The sequence below is a fragment of the Nipponia nippon genome, unplaced genomic scaffold, assembly GCF_047370975.1.
Source record: "Nipponia nippon isolate SJK-2023a ecotype South Korea unplaced genomic scaffold, ASM4737097v1 scaffold_4, whole genome shotgun sequence".
Taxonomy (NCBI): domain Eukaryota; kingdom Metazoa; phylum Chordata; class Aves; order Pelecaniformes; family Threskiornithidae; genus Nipponia; species Nipponia nippon.
Window position 1 is genome coordinate 56,285,662 of NW_028262358.1, and position 22,889 is coordinate 56,308,550.

The following is a 22,889-nucleotide window of genomic DNA, read 5'->3' on the forward strand; positions in this document are numbered from 1 at the left end:
AGGCTCTGTGTGCATGCTAACTGCACAAGGAAGGGAGGAACGCCTCACGTTTGCATCCAGCCTGAGCCTGACACGAAGTCTATAAGCTTCAGACTGCAGCAAAGGGGAACATCTCTCCCTCTTCCTGTCCTATTTTTTCCCCTGTTCTATTTCCATTTATCTGAGGAAGATGAAGCTTCTCCACATAGTGCACGCCACGGAAATGAGGTCATGTGGTAACCGCAACTGTAAAAAATGCCCCATTCAGCTCTCGCCAGATAGAATGAATTGTTCAAACAATAACACACAGGGTTTAACAAGATCAAATGTGATATGAACAATCAGTCACATCATAAGATTAAATGCAGACTGGATCGCTTTCTGCCAGTGTTTGGATAAGCTATATTTTAATCTTGTTTCGGTTTTGTGTAAGTCTTCAGAATTAAAAGCAGAGCTGCACACACTACTAACCTTTCTTTAAAAAGAGCTGGGGAATCTGGCCTAAAGCAGAGTATATTTTAAAATACTGGGTTTTATGGCTATGAAATGGTCTATCTGCATGGCCAAACACCACCATAAGTTTAAGTTTAGTGAGAGAAGAAAGATGGAAATGAATAGCCTTAGAAACTAACTTGTCTTCTCTCCTGCCCTGTATTGCTGCCCAGTTCAGTGTCCAGGTTCAAAGATTTCAATTAATATACTTAAAATTAAAAAATGGTGAAAGATTTGCACATTTCTGCCAAAGCTATTGTTCCTGTCTCCCTAGAGGCTCAGTAACAGAATAGAATTTTGATCTATGAAGTGAAAACAACATTTGTATAAGCTTGCCTGCTAAATCAGTGATTATTCATTCAAATGTGTTTCTGCTTTATTTTTATATCTGCTTTTATTTCTTCAACAAACGTAAGTTGTCAAGGAAAAATAGCAACAGAAGTTGCAAGATCTAGTAGGCATAATAACAAATAATTACAATATATTTTAAAAAGTAAATAAGATTACTGCTTCAGGCTGGTAAAATTTAAAGGTTTTTTTTGGTTGTATAACATTTTCAGGAAACCATTTTCTCAAAATCACAGTGCAGAACAGTCATAGTGAGCAATACAGAGTTAGAAATGGAAGCCTCTCAATGACTGAGGATGACACTTTACTGCCTGGGTTTCGATGGTAACTAGTCACTGTCTGTCACGTTAGCAACAAAAGGAGCTCTCTTGGAGCTCCAAGGCTTACCTTGGAGACTAAGCAATGTCTTGAGTATAAAACATCAACTAGATCAACTGAAAGCCAAACTACAATCAAATCAAGCCATAACTTTAATGTCTAGCAGCTGGAATAGTTATCTGCTCTGTTTGGCAAGTACGAGTCATTCACTAATGCTCAGTGAATGACATCTCTGGGGCTCAGTGGGAAATTATTGTCATTCAATATACTCACTTAACTCTATCAATATTATCGAGATGCAATAACATTTGTGGCATTAATGTCCAATTCACTGAGTACCTAACATACCTCCCTCGACAGAAAACAAAGAAAAGGAAAAGGAGGCAAAAATGTGATTGTGAAAAAAATAAAGTAACTTATAAAAGCAATGTCCTATGAGGTACTGTATTATCCATTAAAATAATTCACAAGTATGGAGATATTTGCCCACATTCTTATCTGAAAGTCTAAAGAAACAGGATTCAGTAAACATAGTTCCAGAGCGTAACTAGTAACATACATGCATAGTAATACAAGCTTCCTACGAATCAGGGTGTACTTTCCTTCTACTTTCCTCCCCTTATTTTAATTCTAAATATACCTACTACAAATGCCCCTTTAAGTTCTTCTTCATGCAGGCTTCAACAGGGAATCCTGTAACTGATGTTTTCTTAATAACACACGTAACATGCATCTTGACAGACTTGCCTTTTGAGGTAGTATAATAATACAGGGTTCAGTGTATCCCCTTTATGCTATGCTTTTCCAGAGGTATTTAGCAGACAAAATATGAGCCAAAAATGTGCATATATCAGCCTGTCAAAACTTTTTACCCCTAAACGTGGAAAGCTTGCAAGTATGAAACCTGTCCGCTCTGGTTGTGCCCAACATGTGTAATAGAGTAAAGCTGCTCTCTTCCTGCAGATGCTTAGAAGGACTCCTAGCTACTGAGCTTGTTCAAATGCAGATGAAACTCCAAGCTGCCTCATTTTTAATTCCTTCTTCCCTGCAGCATCATTCCTTTCTCTATCACCCTGTATCACTGAAGTCACTCTCCTGCATTTGCTGTTCCAGAACATTTGAATAGAGAATAGTAACATTTTTAATTCATTACTAAAAAACCAGAAGTATTTGCTTAAGCAAACTGCTCTGCATTTATATTAAGTAACTTTTGTGACAACTGGATAGAAAATGAGCAACACATATAACATTACATTGTATTACATAATACCAGATAGCTTTTAATTCAAAGGTAAAGAAATGGTGCCATCTGGTGCCGAAAGTGACACACAGAGTTCAACAGTGCATTTTCCATCCCAAGAAATACACAACAGACAGAGGAAGGGGAAAGGGGCTCAGGAGCTCCCATGCCAGCACAGCGAGAAGGCTGCACAGAGAGTATCCCGACTCATCTGAGGCCTGAAGATCAATGAGTTTGAGGGCAAGACCTGTAATGCCACACCACAAAACTCTTCCCAACAATGACTTTAAAAGAAGCCTCTGGAGTGAACACTGCAGTCTTCCTCCAAATCTACTGTGGCTTTCATGTGATTCAAGTCCCTTGATGTTCTTCTACAGAACATTACTGGGATGGAAATGAGTAAGTACTTTAGGAGATAGATAGATAGATATACACAGGTACATGTATATATAAAAGGATCACTGAACTAGCAGTGATCATCTGACTAACTGCTCAACATTGACTTCTGGGACACTCCTCAGTCAAGTACCTATGTTAACTGTCCGTTACTTATGCAATGCTATCGTTTGCCATAATGTTGCCTGGAGATTAGGACACATCTAACTGAATAAACAAATAAATACTCCACACTGTACCAACAACATGAGTTTCCTACCTGGTTTTAAGCCTATCTGCTCAACTAGCCTTGAGCAAGTCTGAAAAGCTACTCAACTATTTTATGACTGTTGCTTATTAAATTTTTTTTTTTTTCAGTGAACTGCCATTGAGCTCATGTTGTTGCATTTTGCCTCTCCTACCTCATGATGCGAAATCTGGACCTGGAGTTCCTGGATATTGCTGGTTGCTATTGGCTTGTCTTGGATCTCACGATGGGCACTCTCTATCATTTGCTGTAAATGTTTCATTTCTTGCTCATATTGCTCATACTGAACCACTGCTTCCTAGAGAGGGAAAAAAAATATTAAGTGTCTACATGAAAATAAGTATTTGCTTAGTTGAAGCATACCTGATCTCCCTTCTGAAGTGGAGCAAACTTAGGCATGTGCATCTGGATAAGCAAAGCAGGAATATAGTCAGGAAGAAGTCCATTCAGAAATATTGTGAACTGTAATTAATTCCACGGTTTCATTTATTTAACTATTTCCAAAAACCAGTTCACATAACATGATGTTGTAGATATCCAATATAAGGAGCTAGGACTTCTGCTTCCAACAAGTATCTGCACCAAACATATCCACCAAAAGATAGCATTGCCTAGTCTCATGGTTTTACTATAAAGCATTTTCATCGACTTTTTTACTTCAAGCCTCAATTTATGAAGTGGAAAGACTACATGAAAAAGTGAGATTTTACAGAAAATACAACTGGGAGAGGATTATGAAGATTGAGTGGTATCAGTGATATCAGTTCTTTCTATCATAGATTCACCAGAAGTTTGTCTAACCTGTTTTTAAAAGTCTTCTGTGTGACATTGTATCCTTCCTTGTACCTAAGTATTATTAAGTATCCTTAAAGATTGAAAGTCTCTTCTGCTATCTAACTTGAAGCTCTGTAGTTGTACCCTAGCTCACTATGTATTTTTCTATCACTAGAGAGCAGGAAAGAAAAACTTATTCTCTTCTTCTTTGGAAATACCTTTTACATGTTTAGGTATGAATTCAAACAATCAAAGAAAACCTAGTTTTCTTGTATTTGGCAAAACTTGAAAATGCAAATTTAATAGATGCTGAATGACTCCAAAATCAGAAAGTAAATATATATAAATTTTAAATAAAGAGAAAAAAATTATTTTTATCCTAGATAGTTATTTAACTCAATAGTTTTTATGCAATCATTATAAGCAGCTGATGTTATAATGATATATTAATTTCATTAACCAATTATATATACACTATAAAATTAACCTGCATACAATTGTATATTAGCTATTCGTCTAGTTAATCCTAACAGCATTACAAATATCAAGGAGAGAACAGAAATGAGAGTCTGATGAGTAAATCAACACGATCATGAATGTTGAAACCCCCCAAAACACAGAGTCAGAAATTACTAAAACAGTGGGGAACTTCCTAACGGTACTACACGGAAAAGAGGAACGAACAGAGATATAAAATTCTCTGTTTTCATCACAATTTGTCTGGCACTGTTCAAGTTACTCAGAGTAATTTATGGGAGGGAGTTGCACTTGCCTGCATGATGTTGCACTGCTGAATGGCAGTGTGCTGCAGGCGGCTGGCCTCCTCCTGGAGGCGGAGGGCACTGTGGCACATTGGCAGGCCGGTGACCACCTCTTCAGGAATCCTCAGGGCACTCTGACAGACTTGTACTGCGTGAACTTTTGGCTTCAGTGACTCCATTTCAGACAATAGATGCTAGGAAGAAAGTCAGTGCCACAATAAGCCAGTTTTGCAGAACTCCCAGAGCATTTCATGCAGCAAAAGAAAAATAATGATGAGTTCAAGCACTAAAACAAACAAATTTGATTATCTGTTTTCTAAATTGAATATAATCAGGACATGCTTTCTCTGGAGTTGCTTGTTCTGAAATGTGCATTCTTTTAAATATTAGTTAAGCAAAAAGCCCATATAATAAAAATAAAAATAATTAATGAAAAAGCATAGTAGTACCTATTTCTAAGTGTCTAAGTACAAAAATATTTCTGTTAACATATTTGAAAAAAAAAATCTTTACAAAATCCACAAATCAAAGCAGCATAGGAGTCATTTATGTATACACATATTTTAATGTTAAAATCCGAGTGGAACTCCCTGCTGAGACACAGAAGCACATTTTCAAACCAGCGAATGAATCCCATTGTATTCACAGCCTTCCTTTGAAAATACAAACCATGGCTGAAAATGTTGCTTAAAATTCAAAAGGCAATCAAACAGAAAGAAACACAGCTATACAGAAATCTTTTCCTTTGAATAATCATTTGCTGGATGCCTTTGTTAATAGTCTCTATTCTGTTCACAATGTCCATTCAAGCTGTCTGTTCATATGCATGAGAAGGGTCTAAGTGCAATGACTGGAGAATATATTGGATCAGCATTCTTTTTATCTTCATTGGGGAGTTTAATGTATTCACAGACAGAAAAAGAAAAACAAAAAAAAAGAAAAAGGCAAAGTTGATGAGAAGGGCGTTAGCACATTAGAAAAAGATTTTAAGTTCAATAGATGTAAATCAGCTAGACAATGTATGTGGCAAACAGGGAAAAAGGGACTGGTCCTCTCCCTTCTCCTATACCATATGCAGAAAGATAGCTAAGTGGGTCTGAAGTGCATACCGATGAGAAGACTGTGGTTTGCTCTTTATTTCTGTGCCTTCATGACATATGGTGGATAATCTAACCAGAGATTTGGTATAATAACTTATTTCTTGGACATCACTGGTGAGGCCTCTTCTCTAGCAGGCCCCATACTGCTGGCAAAGGGTGCCTTTATTGTGCAGTCAGCACCCAGAGGCACCCTGGGGGCTGCATGCCAGCCAGGCACTCTCCAAGACCCCCTTTCTGGTCTGGTGAAACAGGTGGGCAGGGGCTACAGCCCCTTTCTGTACAAAAGAAAGTAATACTGTGAGACCTGCTAGAGCCAGGACAAAGAATACACATAAACAACAGTGTAAGCTCCATATTCCTTTACTCTTACAGTGGGTGACATGTTTCACTTACACACTTCAGTGCCACATTCTGAAATTTGGCTGCAAGTCCCTAGAATAAAGACTGCCTATTTTAATCAAAAGGGAAAGCTCTGCAAATTTGCCTGTCATCCATATTTTTTTCTACACATGAAACTGAATTTTCTCTTAGCTTTCCAGCTGATTATTGGGGGAGCTAGCAATGCACTATCTCATTGCATCTCTATCTGTAAAATGGTGATAACGATCTAGACTTCCTTTTGAAGTACTTCAAGAACTTGTTGATGAAAATCACTAGATAAAAACTGAGCTTTATTATTATTATTATTATTAATATGGATTAAACTTGGATTGGATGAACATTTCTCAGAATTGCATCATGCTAAGAACAGACTCATAAAGGATTATACTTCAACCATTCCCTTTGAGGGCATGATTTTTCCCATTCCATCCCTTATTTCCTTGGCAGTAATTTGGTGATAGACCCTGAAACAATGACCCACCTAAGAAACACCACAATCGGTCTCACCAACATTCATTATTCTTTGCGTAAGCTCACACTACTCAAGTGCTAACTTGGAGGTCCTGGCCTTTTACCTGTCTGTGAGAAAGTTGCTCTTTCAGGCTCAAATGCCCAAGCTCCGGAGGGGTCAGTGTGGCTTGGGCTTGCTCCAGAGCAGCCTGCAGGGCTCTCAACTCAACTTCAAATTTCTTCATGTCCTGTAACACAACACATTTGATTCAGGGATAAATAAGAAAGAAAAGAAAAAATTTCACTATAAATATATGTCTGGATTTTGTAGCTACGTCTCTTGTATACAGCGCCAAAACTAATTCATAGTTTTAACAAAGAATTTCAAATGTTTAAAATATTGGATAAAAATACCAGTCATATGACAACCTAGAAAAAGAGATCTCAAAGTCAGAGTTATTATTTTAACTACTTCCTCAATCTCAAATACAGCATGTACTTTATAAAGCTAATTTCATAAAGTTCAAGGCCTAGAAAGGAACTCAAGATGTCCTCTAGTCACCTTCCTGTAATAAGGCAGGACATAACTGTCTTGTCTTTACAGACTGTTCTTAAAGACCACTAGCAGTGGAGTCCCACTTATCTCTACAGACAACAGATTCCACTGTTTCAGTACTCTTCTTTTGTAGAAAGTTTTTTCTGATGGTCTGACACAAAGTTATCTTTTGTTGCAATTTCAGTCTTCTACTTACTATCCCATTAACAAGACATGAAGAACAAATTATTTTTATTCTCTCTGAATACATCATATGTTAGGATAATCTTTTTCATGAATCTTTTCTATAAATTTATACACCTATCACAATCATCACTATCCTCTGTTCTTTCTCCAGTCGGTCCACATCTTTCTGGAAGTGCAAAACTGGACACTGCTGAAATCTCACTAGTGACCAACAGGTAGAACAAAAGGACTACTTCACATACCTTACAATTATGTACTTTATTTTCTGCGTGATGTTTGTATTTTTTACAACAATGTGACATTGTTCACTCATTTGTCCATGATCCACATTATTAAACTTAAGAACTTTCAACAGGGTGCCTCAAACCAGCAGTTCCTCATTCAGATATACACATGCCTGGTTCTTCCTGTCTAAACGTAACAATTTGCCCCTGTCCCTGTTGAATAGCAGCCTAATTTTTTTCAGGTAGTCCTTGTACATTTGGTGTTGTCTAAGCATCCCAAAAGCCATGACCTCTAAACCACCATCCAACTCATTAATGAAATTAATGAATAGTACCAGATCCAAGCTCAGGGCCATTTGAGACACTCCATGATCCCCAATACATCCATCCAGAATGGGCAGATATGACAGGACCTGCAGGAATCTTGTCCTGTCTGGAACAGCATCTGAAGGCAATATCTCAAACGGCACAAGACACCTAACTTTAGACAACACAATCATGCCCTTTATAGACCACAGATAATCTGCACTGCTAATATTCTCAGAAACATGATGCACATACCACCCTAGCTGTCAGCTAGCATTAGAAAAACTGCTTTCATATACCTTGGCAGCATCTTGGAGATTTGGTAGCCGCAATTTGATAATTTGCTGTAATTCCTCTGTCCGCCGCCCCAGTTCCAGCACTTGCTGTGACATTCCTTCAGTGCAGTATACACTTGCCAGATACTCAATCCTCTCACTCATGGCCTCAAGATCACCATGAATCTCCCCGGACTCATCAAGCATAGTCTAGATGGAGATACGAACAAATTGAATGCCAGAGTTGACCTTCAGATTAAACATATCTTTAAGTATCTTCCTGTTCTGCAAACTCCTCAATTTGTACACATCTGTAAGCGTATGATTAAGTTCCACTGATTTCCTGTAAGGCATAGGCAATATGCTTATTTCTGCCTGTATGCTGAAATGTTTCAGCTCATGGAGACCGGGAAACAAAAGAGTAAGTTGTGAAGCTTCAGCAGCTGTACTTACCAACACACTCATTTTAGTGTTTTGCTATACACACTTGCCTGTAAAAATATAATATACACAATTTATGGATAGGATTTGTTCTGGAAGCCTGATGTATCTAATAGCAAGCAGCAGAAACCACTTGGTTGCAGTGTTATAGCATGGCAGTAGTCATTAATGCTGCCTAAAAATAGCTACTAAAGTGTTCTGTGGGATGGCATTGGTTAAACCCACATCCTCATCAACTTTTGAAGCAGAGAAAAAAGCCATAGCAAAACCAAACCAGAAAGGGTATCTCCCAGCTATCCTCAGGATAAGCTGCCTGGAGGTTCCTATTCAGAACAAGAAAGTGTGACATACTATGTTGCCCCAATGTAAGTGACTGCAGCTGACACTTAACTAATGTATATATAAAAACCATAATTAATGCAGTCTTATTTTGGCATTAGTGAGACACGATGATCTTATGATGCTTTGATTTGTTTCGCATGGTCATGTAACACTGGGACAGCTTGAACCTTATCAGACTACTCCACTGAGCCCACACTTACACATTCCACACACAGACACACACAGACCAAATTGCACTGTCACAGAGACAGCAAAACACTCTGATGTGAGATGTTCAGAAAGCAACTGGAAGAACTCATCCGTTGGGTATCAGTCTGAGAATATTTGGTGTGAAACTCATCAGATGAGAACAAAGGCTATTCTAATTTAGAGTAAAGGAGAAAGAAAAAAAACAACCCACCAAACCTGAAAATTGTGTTTGGTTAACTAAAGTTTTAGAGGAATATTAGCTGCAATGAGGTACTCAGTGTGACAGAATCACAATGTATAGACACACTGTTTGATCAAAAGCTGCTATGAAGCCAATGTACTTGAGTAAACATGGAGATCAACTTTGAATCACATAGTTTTATTCAACAATATATCTTAATTTCAGTCTTCAAAACAATTGTCCAAAACAAATTAATAATGTTTAAGACTTGGGAGAACAATCAAAGAAACCTAGCATTTTAAGACTTTTTTTCCTCTAGGAAAGGAGGCAAAAAAGTGTAGGAAATAAAACTTCACTGCTCAGAAAATAACTTCTGTTATACACTGCCCTTTAAATTTCATAGCTCATATAATCACCTGGTAGGCTTTAAACTGATCACGAAGCTGAGAGGAAGAATTCCATGTTATACTACCATGCACTAGGATATTTGCTTTCTCGATCCATTTCAATATGAACTCCAACATCTCATTGTATTCTTCCAAGTGTGAAGCAGCCTGGATATAAAAGAAAAATCCACTTAAGCCTAAGATGTAGTTCTGTACAGTTCTTAGGGAATGATAAAATCTATTTCACTTACTGTTCTTAACTTGGGGATCATTTAAACAACTTTTCCTTACTGTTGAATATAATTAATTACTTCTGTATTTATGGAGTTAAAAGGGGTCTGCTTCCAGTAGCAAGCATACCTATTTCAGGGGAAAAAAGGCACTACAAGAACGTAGGTCACACTGAGAGAGTGCATTGATGCTCAAATGTAACCCTACAGGGTATGCTTCCTGCACATATTCAGCCTCACACCTAAGTTCCAAAATACCTTCCTGCTCCATTTGTGTCTCACTGCAAGCCTCTTTTATGTCATTTCTTATTTTTCTTTGTCTCTTTCCATGTCATCCCCCAAATCACCTTTATTTAAAATGTGCTTTGTCCACTCAGCCTGTCATAATTCCAAAAAGAGAAATGTTCCACTTATTTCAAAATACAGGACAAATGCTCTGCTTTCTGATTCATCCAATTTCTATTTAGCTAAGTACTCTGTAGTTCCAATTTTCTTCTCACTTAGTTAGAATAATTTCACTGATTTTCATGCATTTGTCCTGTATGAAGGATGGATCAAATCCTAGGTGACAGAACTGTGTTTGCATGCAGTTTGCCTTACCTATAATTTTTTATGATAGGAAGTGGATTTCTTCGTGCTGAATAAAAATATCCTAATAGTTAAACCCCTTCGCCAAGTACCTTTGACTGAACTCTTACTTTGATAGTAATTTTCTCTCTTTTCAAAAACAGCTTTTCAGAGGAAACTGAAAAGGATGTAATGAAATAGTTATCTTTTTCAAGCCTTACAGAAGCTTCTTTACGCATGCAGAAAATAGAAGTCATAATTTATCAGGGTGTTGATGGCAGAACCATAGAAAATCCATTTCTTTGCTTTTAGCTAGACTTTTTTGGAATAACAACAACTAGCAAAAGAATACATAAGAAAGAGTTTTAGGGACTTTGAACTGCAGGGGAAGCATCGTTATGAATGCTGAAGTGTTGCATAAACATTATGCATTATCAGGGCCATTGTATCTAGGTTTTTCTATTGAACCTGCAAATTATATTCACCCTCTATAGACTGTGACTAGGGCAAAACATTTTTTTTTGTAGTGCTGTAAATATAGGTAACGGTGGAAAGACAGAGGCTCTGAAAAGTACAACGAGACAGTATTTCCTAGCATGCTACCCTTTGTGGGAAGGTCTACAATCTTTTCAGGGGACCAGAGGAACCAACCAGCAGATGATTCATGGAAGAGGATGTTAAAGCAGCATCACAGAATTATTCCACCTTCCTGATCTGACCCATCTGTGCTTATCTTTGAGGTGCGATGCAAGCCCTGACTAATAATAGGCAGATGTGCCAAGGAATGCCCCTTCTTGCATAACTACAGGAAAATAAATGAGAAGTCTGCATGGTCCTTCTGCTTCTCAAAGGAAACAGCAGAAAGGATTTGAGATCATACCTGACTGAGCTTGACTGCTCTGTACTCAGCCTGCTGTATGGTCTGTTGGTGCAATGCAGTGAGTTTCCCTATCCTGTTAGCCAGCTGCTTAGCCAGCAGTACGTTCTGCTCTGCAAAGTCCTGGACTGATGCATCTAATTCCAACAGCTTTATATTGCAGCTGTCCAACTCTTCACCGAGGATCTAGACAGAAAAACGAGAAAAATCAGTGATCCAGGAAGTGTTAGCTTTCTGGTTGATTATTTCTAGTCCAACTTGCAACTTTTATACTCTGTCCAAAGTCTCCATAGTTTGTTCCATTTTTATTCTGGCTGGAAGCCAACAATGCTTGTCTAAGCAGGAAGGCAGAACAGCAGGATGTCTGGTGATCTCTTAAATGTGTGCCATTACTCTTTCTTCTCTGACTTCCCATCTGAAATGGATAACCATTTTCCCTACCATAGCAAAAGACTGAGTCACTTCGGAGTGACATGAACTGTTCTTGGCCATCTTACTGTGTTTGTTTTTGAAAATAATAGTCAGCCCACATTGCCATGACAAGGATTTTTATTTACTGGAAAGGGCTTTCGTTTTGTTGCTGTCTTAAAATACACCCTTACAAACTCAGAAATATGTAATTACTCATTAATGCATTATAAAAACTTTCATTTGCATTTGAAACTTGCATTTTCATAGCTTGATCTTGACACAGGAGCAGTCTGGATCATGCTAGACTGTTTCAATAGAAAGATTTTAAAATCAATTTTTCTTGCCATAGTTACAAAGTTTCTGAAAAGTTTAAAAAGGAAACCTAAAAGGTTTTCAATGTTTCTCATAGGTTGATAACACACTTACGGGCTACAGTTTCTTGGAGAGGGGGTATTGTGGTTTTTTTTTTTTTGTATCTTGTTTTTATACCAAAGGTGTTATGATTCATTGTTTTTGTAATATAAATAAGTCTCATTAAACACTCTACCCCTTTACAATTATTTTTAGAAATATAAATTGCAATCATCAGACAAAAATTGATTCAGAACACGGCTCTAGCTACAGGTGCTTCAAGAAGGTATTTGAAGCTTTTCAGGTTAGGGCTGTCATGTTAGAGTGTAAGTTATGATCAACCATTATGATAAACAAATATTAATCCAAGAACAGTAGCATGACTTACGACATAAATGTCTACATGTAGACATAAAGACACAGATGTTCAACTACTCATCTAAATACAAAGACACACATATTTCAGGCAGACATTTTCAGGCACACATATTTCAATTTTTAGAATTTATATGCTGTTTAACAGTGAGGGAAGTATCCACTTGACTTGGGTCACACGGATTTAAAACAGATTTTTATTTTATTTTTCACAATCAGTTTCAATGTAATATAAAAATATTTACGGCTGTAATCAAAGCCAACCCAATCTCAGGAGTATCAGCTGAGTGCTGACATAAATGCAGTTAAGGGAACTTTACTAAATCTCCAGTAAGAGAGTTTTTCATCTGTGTAACATGGAAAAGCACATTTCACTGGCTTTCTGCTTAATTAATGGGATCAAGGAGATAGATACACCAATTTTAAAGGGATATACTTCAGTGACACCTCCTGCAAAGCAAATGGTACTTTGGAGCATATTGAGAGCAACTCATGAAAATAAACAGGTAATTTTTTACATACCAGACATACCAAATCTTGTCCTTTTTGGTATGCTTTGCTTACTTTCAGACAGTAACTTCGTCAAGTTTATCTTTGACTAGTTAAGAAAACAAACCAACCAAAAAAAACCCCCACCCTCAACCAACCCCTTCCCCATCTCTCCCTGCCCCCAAAATCCCCTACTCTCATATGATAATCCTAACTTGGCCATTACACTTCAGCACAGATGAGTTTTTCTGAGTGTGGTACATACCTAAGATTAAGAAAACCTATAAAAAGAATCAAGAGTCTTTTGCATTATCCTTAACCGCACCAGCAGTACTTTACCTCATTTTGCACCAAATGATACAAGATGAACTAGTGGCTAAATAAAATTCTATTTATCAGAAGTAAAGGTGTACTGTAAAGAATGGTCTTTTTGGTACAGACTGGGACAAGGAGCAGCTTGGGAGTCTCTTAGGTTTTCCCAGCTTGCAGTCATACCTATTATTTAGATGGAACAGCACAACTTTGTCCACCTGACTTGCTTTTACTCTCAGCTACTTCCTCCAAGTTCTTTTACTCACTCAAGTCCCTGTATGGGTTAGTTTGCAAAGAATATAATTAAAAATATCTCATCAGTCAACCTTTATTTCCGTCTATTCTTCTGTTGAACTACATTAAAAAAAGAAGTGTCATGCAAGTCTTCACAAATACAACTTTGGTATGAAGTGAATGACCCAATTCAGCAGAATTTATGGTGTAACCAAATAAGGGAAGCCTTGTCTTACCTTTTGTTCAAGTTTAGCCTGTGCTATATCATTTGTTTTCTTTTTCAGTTTGGAAAGAATGGCATTTAGTTCATTTGCTATCCCCTGGATTTTCTGACTGAACTCTTGATTCAATGTTTTGATCTGCTGAGTTTCTCTTTCTTTGGTTTCAATCTGTCAACAATAAGAATTAAATTCAGTAACTAGAAATCTCTCCTCCTGAAAGGAAATCAACTTTCATTTGACTTACTTTGATTTAAGGGAAGAAGGTAATGAAACTACTCTACGTTGTCATAGTATAGACCACACTTGGATACTGTATTTCACTAAAGCAGGGCTATAGATCTGTAATGCATTTATCTACTATGCTTTACCTGATCTTGCACAGTTACAAGGGCCAGCCCAACTTCTGCTAAATGAAGAGAGAGTTCAGAAGGCAAAATGGTATAAAGCCCCAAATACTTATTCTGTTGTTGTTCAGTCATTTTTTCAACAGCCTGGCGATGAGTAGTTACTTCACCAAGGAGAGACTAATGACAGAAAAACAGTATTGTTAAGGACAAAGGGAAAAACATGTCTGTGTAAACTTAGCAAATGCAGACATTGCATGCAGCTTGCAACAAAGCTAACTGCTTTCAATTTTTCAATTAGTTCATTAAAAAGAATCGTATCTTGGGATTCTCTGGATTCTCATTTATGACTGTCTGTCTAGTTCTCTGTTCCTGTGTGACCAGAAATATAGAAAATATATATAGAAAATGTCAAGGTTTCAGCACCTTGAGTGACATGTGGTTAAAAGCCCAAAGTGCTGAGATAGAAAAAAAAGTCACATTCTGTCCATTCACATTCTACAGTTCACCCTACATTTTAAATGAGAGAGAAAAATTACTAAACAATATGCTAGTATGTAAAACTGCATAAATGCAAATAATTAAATATATCTTAAATATCTTTAAAATAAGGTATTACGGCACATCAGCCACTTCATGCTTTATGAATTTGTCTAGTGGCTTCCTCAAAAACTAATGAATGTTGTCTAATTTGAATTCTAATTTGAATGGTGTTTTTGAAATGATTAACACTCACTAGCAGATTACAACAAAGATAAATATTGTGATTTAGAAATCGACAGATTTGATATACCTGCAACTCCTGAAGTTGAGTATCCACTTCTACATCAGGGCTTAATAAATATTCTTTTGTTTCCTGGATCCAGGACTCCACACTATTAATCTTTGCTTCAACCTCGTCCCGCTCCTTCAGCTCCTGTTTCACCATCTTCACACCTTTTTTCACCTTCTGTTGCATACTTCAGAAACAAAAAAACAATAACTATTTGTGAAGAATTGAGCAATGTCTAAAAACGTTTTGTCAAAAACTATTGAATAATAAAGATAATGAGTAGCAGCCCCACATCCAGAGTAATAAAAAGTGGGGCAGTGTTGCAATAGACTACTAAAGAAGCACACTTAAATTTCTTATGTTCATTCTTCAGTTCATTCCTTTTAATTAGCAGTTTTATGTATTTTGACATCAAGCACACAATTCTTTTGAAGAAAGGCAAATGTTTACAATACAGACACCTACATCTGAGCTTATCACCACAGACTGCCCTTATTGTCAGTGGAAGAAGCAGGCAATTCCACGGCATGATTTAGGATGATTCATCATCATTCTAAAAGAAACTTCTAAAATAGGTCAGAAAAACTGCATCTTAGAGCTGTCTATTTCTTTCCGCTAATTAGAGAGTGAGAATTAACCAGTTCAGATGCAGATATCTATACTCTAAAACAGCATGAGATAAATTCCACACCTATTGATGGTATTTGCATTGGCAAAATACCTAGGATAAGGCATGGATCAAACATCTGAACACCATTTTTGATCCAGGGACCTATCTCCACAGTTCTACTAAGACAGACTTTCCACACTTTCCTCAAAGAACTTGGATCTACTGTAAAAAATAGGATCTTTTTTCAGACGAGAGCTCTGTGAGAGATCTACAGGACTACTTGGAGCTCTTATGTACGTGACATAGATTTTACCTTGATATTCCCATATTTGATTGGTGTTTGCATAACCTTTCATATCTGAATCATACCTTGTTTACATGAGCATGAGACCATCACACACCCTGTTTCTTAGAAACCAATTCCAAGGGAAGTATGGAATTACAAAAGTGCTAATATCTACACATTTTCTACAGGGATCGCTATTCTACTGTAATCAGTTATGCATGCACACAATGAACTTTGCACAGGCTAGGTGCAGGGTTTACAGTTTTTTCATTCTCTGTCTCTCTCCCTCTTCCCACTGTGGAAGATCCAGTTAATGGTATCTTAGTGCAGTTATGAGGTGCATAGGAGTCCTGAAACTTAGCCATAAAACTTCCTGTTTTATACATGACAGGGAAACACTTTAGATTTAGATAAACATTCATTTAACCATAGGGTGAAATGTTAAGATATGTTTTGTTTGCATATGCACTAAATTCCCTTGTAAAATTCACAGGATACCTACGTTTGGTACCTAAGTGCTTCCAACAGGGGAAACAAAGTGATAGACTAATCTGAACGTGGGATACAAAAAGAGAAAAGGTCAGTGTTAATGGTGAGGTGCAATGGAAGTGTTTAAAATCAGTTATAACTGTAATGTAATTTATACAACTCTTACATAAGTTACTATTATTATGCAAGGCAAGAAGTACATATTCTAAAATGCATACTCCTGCTGATGAAAATAAAAAATAATGGTGTGGTGGTGCATTCCCCCCTGCTTTCTTCTTAAAACGTATTTCAAGATTAATCAAAGATAATTTAAAATCAAACTGATGCTTATTTTAAACATAATAACTAATACTTAAGCATGGTAATTGTTAATGATAACAAAAATGATACATGAACTCTTATTAGCGAATTGTAAGGTACCATTTTTCTAGTGAATCTTTTAAAATATTGCCTTACTTGTGGCATCGATCTTGCATTGCTTTGATTTCTTGCATGACTGGTAGTTCCTCCTGAGATGGAGGCTTTATTTCCACATCCTGAAGCATGCTGACAGCATGCTGTTTGAGGAGGCCCAAAGATGACAGCTGGTGCTCCACCTCCAGAAGGAAACTGCTGTGGTAATCCAGGAGTTCCAGGAGCTCTGTCTTGGATGCCTTTTCCACTGAGCTTTCTGGTAAGCGACCTTGTAGCTGATCTATGGCTATGGTGGCTTTCTGAATCTATGGAAAGAGATGCGGTCTTGGAAATAATGAAATTAAAAAGAAGCTAGTACAACTGATACCAAAAGGTGTTAAAGCCAGTGCTGTTCATTCAGATGCTGTAAAACAGTTGTGGTATAGGGCTTGTACAGCAGTCTCTATAGCAGATATAAATCTATGTTCTAATGTGCTAGATCTAGCTAGCTAGCCCTAGCTCTTCACATGGGACTAGGACTTGCTAAGGGACTTTTTTGTCAAGTGATGAGTGGCTCCTCATATTTTTTAGCATTTATTATCTTTATTGCCGTAGGACCTAGAGCTCTACCCCAGGGCAGACCCGTATTTGGCACAAGTCATACTTTTAACAAAAAGATTATCACCATTCTCAGAGAACCCTTAATCTGAGCATAAAATAATGAACAAAACCAGATAAGGAGTCAGGTAGGATATAAGGAAAAAAAAAGAGACATGTGATCGGTGAGCAGTGACAGGCAATAATATCACTGCATAAATTTAGAAATAGCAATTTCATACTCTTCAGGGGAAAAAAAAAAGAAAAAAAGGGTAAAAAAAAGACTCAATCTAGAATAGACCATCTGGGGAAGGGAAACATAGAGGAGAAGATTCTGAAGAACCATGAGAAACCAAAACAACCCTGTATTTACTATACATGTCTGCATATAGAAGAATAGTGCAAGCCTTGGAGGCAGTGGTTCTAAGCCTAGGGCCTCCATAGCTGTTTTTTTCTATGACCTGAGAAAAATCACTGTTATTCCTGCTATCAGCTTTCTCCACCATAAGGTGATTAACAAGGCAGTATAATGAGTGAAAACCTATGTACGGTTAACAAAGGAGGATTTACCAAGATCAGAAGTTACCTTATCATTAAAGTCCTTCCATTCCTGCACTGCATCTTCCAAAATTTTCTCTTGTTCTTGGGCTACATTCCGGAGCCGCGTCCAGCGCTGCCAAACCGTTGTCATGGATCTACTTATAGTTGCCTTACTGGCATCATTGCTAACTTTTTCCAGCTGTGAAGCCTTTTCTTCTAAGGCTGTGATCTTCTCATGGAAAGAATTCACTACAGACACAAGAGTCTGAAAAAGCAAAAATAAGCACTGTTTTCCTCTTTTACAACACAACTCATAAGTATTCAGCACACTTGCAGGCAGATAAGCCACTTCCATCCATGCAGACAAAGAGCAGGTACTCTATGCTGAGTGAGGTGGTTAGTTCTCACTTTATTTTTCATATACAATATATTAGCTACAGCTACTTGAAGGACCTCGTCCAAAATGCAACTCTCTGGAAGCAGCAGAAATTTGGTGTAATCAGATTTTCTCTTCCTTGCTAGCCCCTCAAAAGGGATGGAAATGAGTATTCAGGACCCTTCTCATAGCAAAGACTGACTTCTATTAGAGTCTAAAAATGAAAGCAGCAATTCAGGTGTGTAAGCATACATTAATGTCATGTTTATGTCTAATGCCATTTTAGATGTCCAAGGGTATCAGGATATTCTCATAAAGCTGGCAGACATGACATTACTCTTAAGGGAGATTCCTGCCTTCACAGAGACACAGCTGGAGACCAGGCAGGACTGGCTATATTAAGGCAACTGATTAGCACCCTATATACCAGAGGAGAAAGTAAATCTTTTAAGTTACATTTCATTCTTTTAGACTAAGCAAGAGTAAATATTAAACCCCAATCCCTCCTGTCCTAGTAAAACTATTTCATGTGATCCAAAGTAGATGGACGTTTCTATTGATCTGAATTTCTTGTAGGGTACACAATTTTGGGACTTATGCACCCACAGCTTTTAGGAGCCTCCTGGTTCCTTCTAGTTCTCTACAGTCATAGGCATATAGACAGACATGAAGCTACAAAGCGACCAAAAATATCTGTCCCAGTCACCCCACAAATAAAATGTGTGTTCTGCACAACACAAAACACCCCTTGGTGTGCTATGACACAGTTAAGCGCTACAGGAAAAGATCTAAAAACTCAAATTCAGGTTGCCACAGGTAGGGACCTACATAACATACTTTTATTTTCACTGAAGAAAAAGGATTTAATATAATTTTCAGTACATTACCTTATGTGTTAGCAATTTCTCTCCTGCTTCATGAGAAGAAGCAGCTTTAGCTACCGAGAATTCAGATAATTTTTTCTCAGCCTCATTCATCACTTCAATAACCTTCTGTCTTGCTGTCTGGTATTCCTGCCACTCAGAAGCACACCTTAAAAATATAGTTCCAGAAAGAACAATTTAATGCAATATAAAACCATTTAAAAATCAGGAATATTGTTGCACCTAGTTTTCAGTGTACTGCTTAGTTTTGCTGTTACACAGTATCTTCCAAGAAAAAGAAAGATTATTGGGAACGAGCATACATAGAAGCATATGCTCCTGATTTTCAGCTATCCCTTACAGACACAGCTGGGCATTTAATAGCCCTTGATTGGCTTTTCCTCAGTGACTTTGTCTAGGTTGTGTTTTAAATCCACCCAAAATTTTGGAATCCAGAACATTCAGGAATAATAAGTAAACATAGTTTTCTGGTTAAAAAGGTATTTCCTTTTAGTTCAAAATGTCTGCTTCAATTTAATTTGTTTCTGCATAGGTCTTGTGCCAGGTGAAATAAGGGAAAGTCATTCCCTACTCTTCTTGGTGCTGTTCCAAGCTTTATATAATTTTATCATAGCTTCCTCAGGATCACACGTCTAGTCAGTCAGTGGCAGAGGAGAAAACAGAATCCAAGAACTCTGAATCCACTTCTCATCAGTAGCACAAACATTTTACAAACTCCAGTTAATGTTGTGATGTGTTTCTTTCATCACCAACAAGGTGATCTTAAAATGAAAGAAAAAAAAAAAAAAGATGAACATACCTTTGCAACTGCTCTTGTTGGGATTTGGCTTCTTGCTTTGTCACTTTGGCCTTTTCCTCCAATGCAGCTACATTCTGCATCAGCTGCTCTCTTGCTGTGGCTTGGATAAAGGGCTCTATCTCAGACACAAGGCCCTGTAACTCCTTCAAATGATTACTGAACTGACTTTCTGTGCTGAAAAATTCAATGTGGTTCCTTAGGTTCTCCTCAGAGTTCTCAACATCAAGACCATTTCTTGCTAAATGTAGAAATTCCTGAGCATCTTCAAGCCAGTCATTTGCTATCTGCATCACTTGGTAGTATCTTTGGCAGAGGCTATATAATTTATTCAAGGTAGCCTGAAATAAACAGGAAAATTACACCGAGAGTCACAGACAAAAAATTCACAGCAGTAACAAAATGATTCTCCGCTGAGAGTCTGGATTTTGGCCATTCTTACTTTTTTTTCCCCTTTATTATATCTAAAATACAGGGCCAGAGAGCCTACATGGAAGTAGGTTTTGAGTGAGTTTGCATTTCTACATGCAGGTATAAATGCATATTAAGGAAGCCTTCCCCCCTCCCAAGTCAGCCATGCCAACAGGCCACAACCTAAGACATTAAAAAAAAAAAACCAACAACAAACCAACAGGATTATTAAAAAATCAATCTTTTCATGATCATTACAAACATCAAGCCACAGAGTCATATTTTTCAGCTTCGTGAGTGAGAAACTAGTGACACTTAGGGTGCACTAACCTGTCTCATGTGTATAGCTTCTTGAACTTCACCATCTAGTTCTGTCAGCTCAGCAAGAGTGTTTTCCAGGTCAGCAGGTATCAGCTCCTTTGCTTTCATATATCTCTCTTTCTCTTTATTGCTCAGTGCATTCATTATTCTCAGACTCGACTGCACTTCTTCCTGGTGTATCTGAACCTTTCGGATTTCTTCTTGTATGCTTTGCAGTTTGAGGTCCAAACTTAATGTTCCATTAAGTTCTGTTTTCACCCATCTCAACCAGTCGAGTGAGCGGCAGATTTCTGTCTGGAAGTCTATGCTTTGCACAAGTCTGTTCTCACACTCCATCACAGTGTCACCAATGGCAGCATGCAAAGACTTTAGTTTCTCTTGCCAAGACTGCACTTGGTGATTTGCTGTCTCACATGCAGATGAGTCAAGCTGAGGAGAAAGGGCTTCCAGATGTTCAGTTATTCGCTTCAGAAGACTCCCCAGGTCTTGCAAGCTGCCCACCAGAGAATGGTATATTTTCAACTTTTCTTCTATTGGGAGCGTTTCTTCATTTACCTTAATCTGTTCCTTCTTCACTGCCTCTAGTTGCGCCTCAAACTGCATACACATTTTCTCATGCTCTTGGCACGCTTCTATTGTGTCTTCCAACAGGTTGATTTTCTGTTCTATTTGCCTCTTCAACTTGTGATATAGAGTGACGAGTTTTAACATCTCATCTGCTTGCCATGGCTGGCCAGTGCTTCGAAAGCCTTCTTTCTTCTGGTTTAGTTCATCCACTGCTGCACCAAGGCTCATCACTTCACCTAAGAGATCTCTGTAGGCCTGCTGGAGTGACACAGCTTCTTTGGCTAAAACAGCAGCTGGAGCTTTGTCCATGTTAATAAACTGATCTTCTAGCTCAGTCAGAGCTTTACTTGTCAACTCAATCAGAGAGGCATACTCTTTTCTGGCATAAATTGCTTCCTGAACCTTATATAATTTTTCTTTTGCCAGAGCAGTGACAATATTGAATTGCTGAGGGAGAATGTTAAGTTTTTCATCCAGATAAGAATGATCCACTTCATTAAGTGATGGCAGGATTTCTTGGCCATCTCTTTGCAGCGCAAGTAACAGATTTTCATATTCTGGAGATTGCTCAAGAATCTGTTGATATTTTGCCAACTGCGTGTATAGTTCAGTGTTACTATTCATTACATTGACTTCTGGGAATGTGACAATATCAGCTTGTTTTAGCCAATGGCAAGCTTTATCCAAGTCTTCTTTGAAATATTTCCTGGAAACTATATTTTTCTCTAGTTCTAACAATCTCTGGTTACACTTCTGTAAAACAGTGTCATACGCATTCTGTAGTTCTTGCAGTTTACCTAACACTTCACTCTTTTCTTGTTCTGTTGCTTCTTTCATTAAATCCCTTCCTTGGGCCCACAACCCCGTGACTTCATTTTGATAGGCCTTCAGGTTAGCCTGGGCATTCTTACAAGTCCTGATCTGTTTGTTCACATCTTCCGGCAACAGACAAATGTGTTCTGGAAAAGTTACCTTCTTCTCATGCTGCTGAATTTGGTTTGTAGCCTGAAAGATTGCCATAAGAAACTGAGTCTTTTCAGACAGTGCTTTATTCAGGTGCTTTCTTCTCTGGCCAACCAGATTGCTGAGACAATCTACATGGTGCTGTGCATCAGAAAGTGCTTTCTGCAGCTCCTGCCTTTCATTGAGCCCTAGGTTGGTCATCACCCTGTCAGCATCCTTCACAAGCGTCTTCAGAACAAGTTGTTTGGCTTCAAGCTCGCTGCAAATGGTAAGATGATCCACAAGAAGACTCTGAGCCAGATCTGGAGGAGGGCTCTGTTTAAGAGCCTCTGAGATACTAGGTTGCTGCTCCTCTGCCCATTCCATTAGTTCCTGAAATTTGGAATGCACCAAACTGAGCTCTTCTAAGGTTGAAACAGAAACTTGAATTTTCCTTTTGACAAGGTCCTCCAGCTGAGTCCAGCGTTGCTCAAAGTGACCAAATTGCTCCTTTACTAATTCTTTATCATCAAGATTCAGATGTTCTATCATTTTCTGTTTCTGATCTTTCAAATCTTCCAGAGCAAATCTCCTTTCCTCTAGTGTCAGTGCCAATTTTTGCAAAGCTTCAAGGTGCACATTTGTACTTTCAGCATCAGATCTGTTATCAAAATGGACAGGACAGAAATTAATTATTAGATCCTATCTCAGGATAGACTGTTAAAAGAGGTCAGGATGAATTATAAGCTCACTATATACTGAAATCAATATGATATAAATACCTACAGTTTTCACATTCTTTTGAAGGTACCAGACTTGAATATTTTAATTAAAAAGTTTTTTATTCCTCTCCCTTTCATCTACAATGTGGTCATCAGGCTGACCATACAAATTAACATAAATACTACAGAGTATACTGGTT

General features: G+C 37.8%; 1 protein-coding gene across 15 annotated transcripts in view; it reads right to left on the bottom strand.

Moving 5' to 3' along the window:
• SYNE1 (spectrin repeat containing nuclear envelope protein 1) overlaps window positions 1-22,889 on the bottom strand; it is a 320,818-nt gene that overhangs the window by 104,024 nt on the left and 193,905 nt on the right. For 14 of the 15 annotated variants that reach the window (XM_087773936.1, XM_087773951.1, XM_087773949.1 and 11 more), the window contains 14 exons: window positions 20,468-22,628; window positions 19,730-20,067; window positions 18,934-19,078; window positions 17,717-17,935; window positions 16,597-16,859; window positions 14,777-14,942; window positions 14,008-14,163; window positions 13,655-13,807; window positions 11,250-11,432; window positions 9,603-9,740; window positions 8,058-8,243; window positions 6,612-6,734; window positions 4,567-4,749; window positions 3,175-3,318 (listed from right to left, as the gene is read on the bottom strand). In XM_087773936.1, the coding sequence (XP_087630062.1) occupies window positions 3,175-3,318; window positions 4,567-4,749; window positions 6,612-6,734; window positions 8,058-8,243; window positions 9,603-9,740; window positions 11,250-11,432; window positions 13,655-13,807; window positions 14,008-14,163; window positions 14,777-14,942; window positions 16,597-16,859; window positions 17,717-17,935; window positions 18,934-19,078; window positions 19,730-20,067; window positions 20,468-22,628 (4,558 nt within the window). The remainder of the gene's footprint in view (window positions 1-3,174; window positions 3,319-4,566; window positions 4,750-6,611; window positions 6,735-8,057; window positions 8,244-9,602; window positions 9,741-11,249; window positions 11,433-13,654; window positions 13,808-14,007; window positions 14,164-14,776; window positions 14,943-16,596; window positions 16,860-17,716; window positions 17,936-18,933; window positions 19,079-19,729; window positions 20,068-20,467; window positions 22,629-22,889) is intronic. The other variant, XM_087773946.1, reaches the window with a different exon arrangement.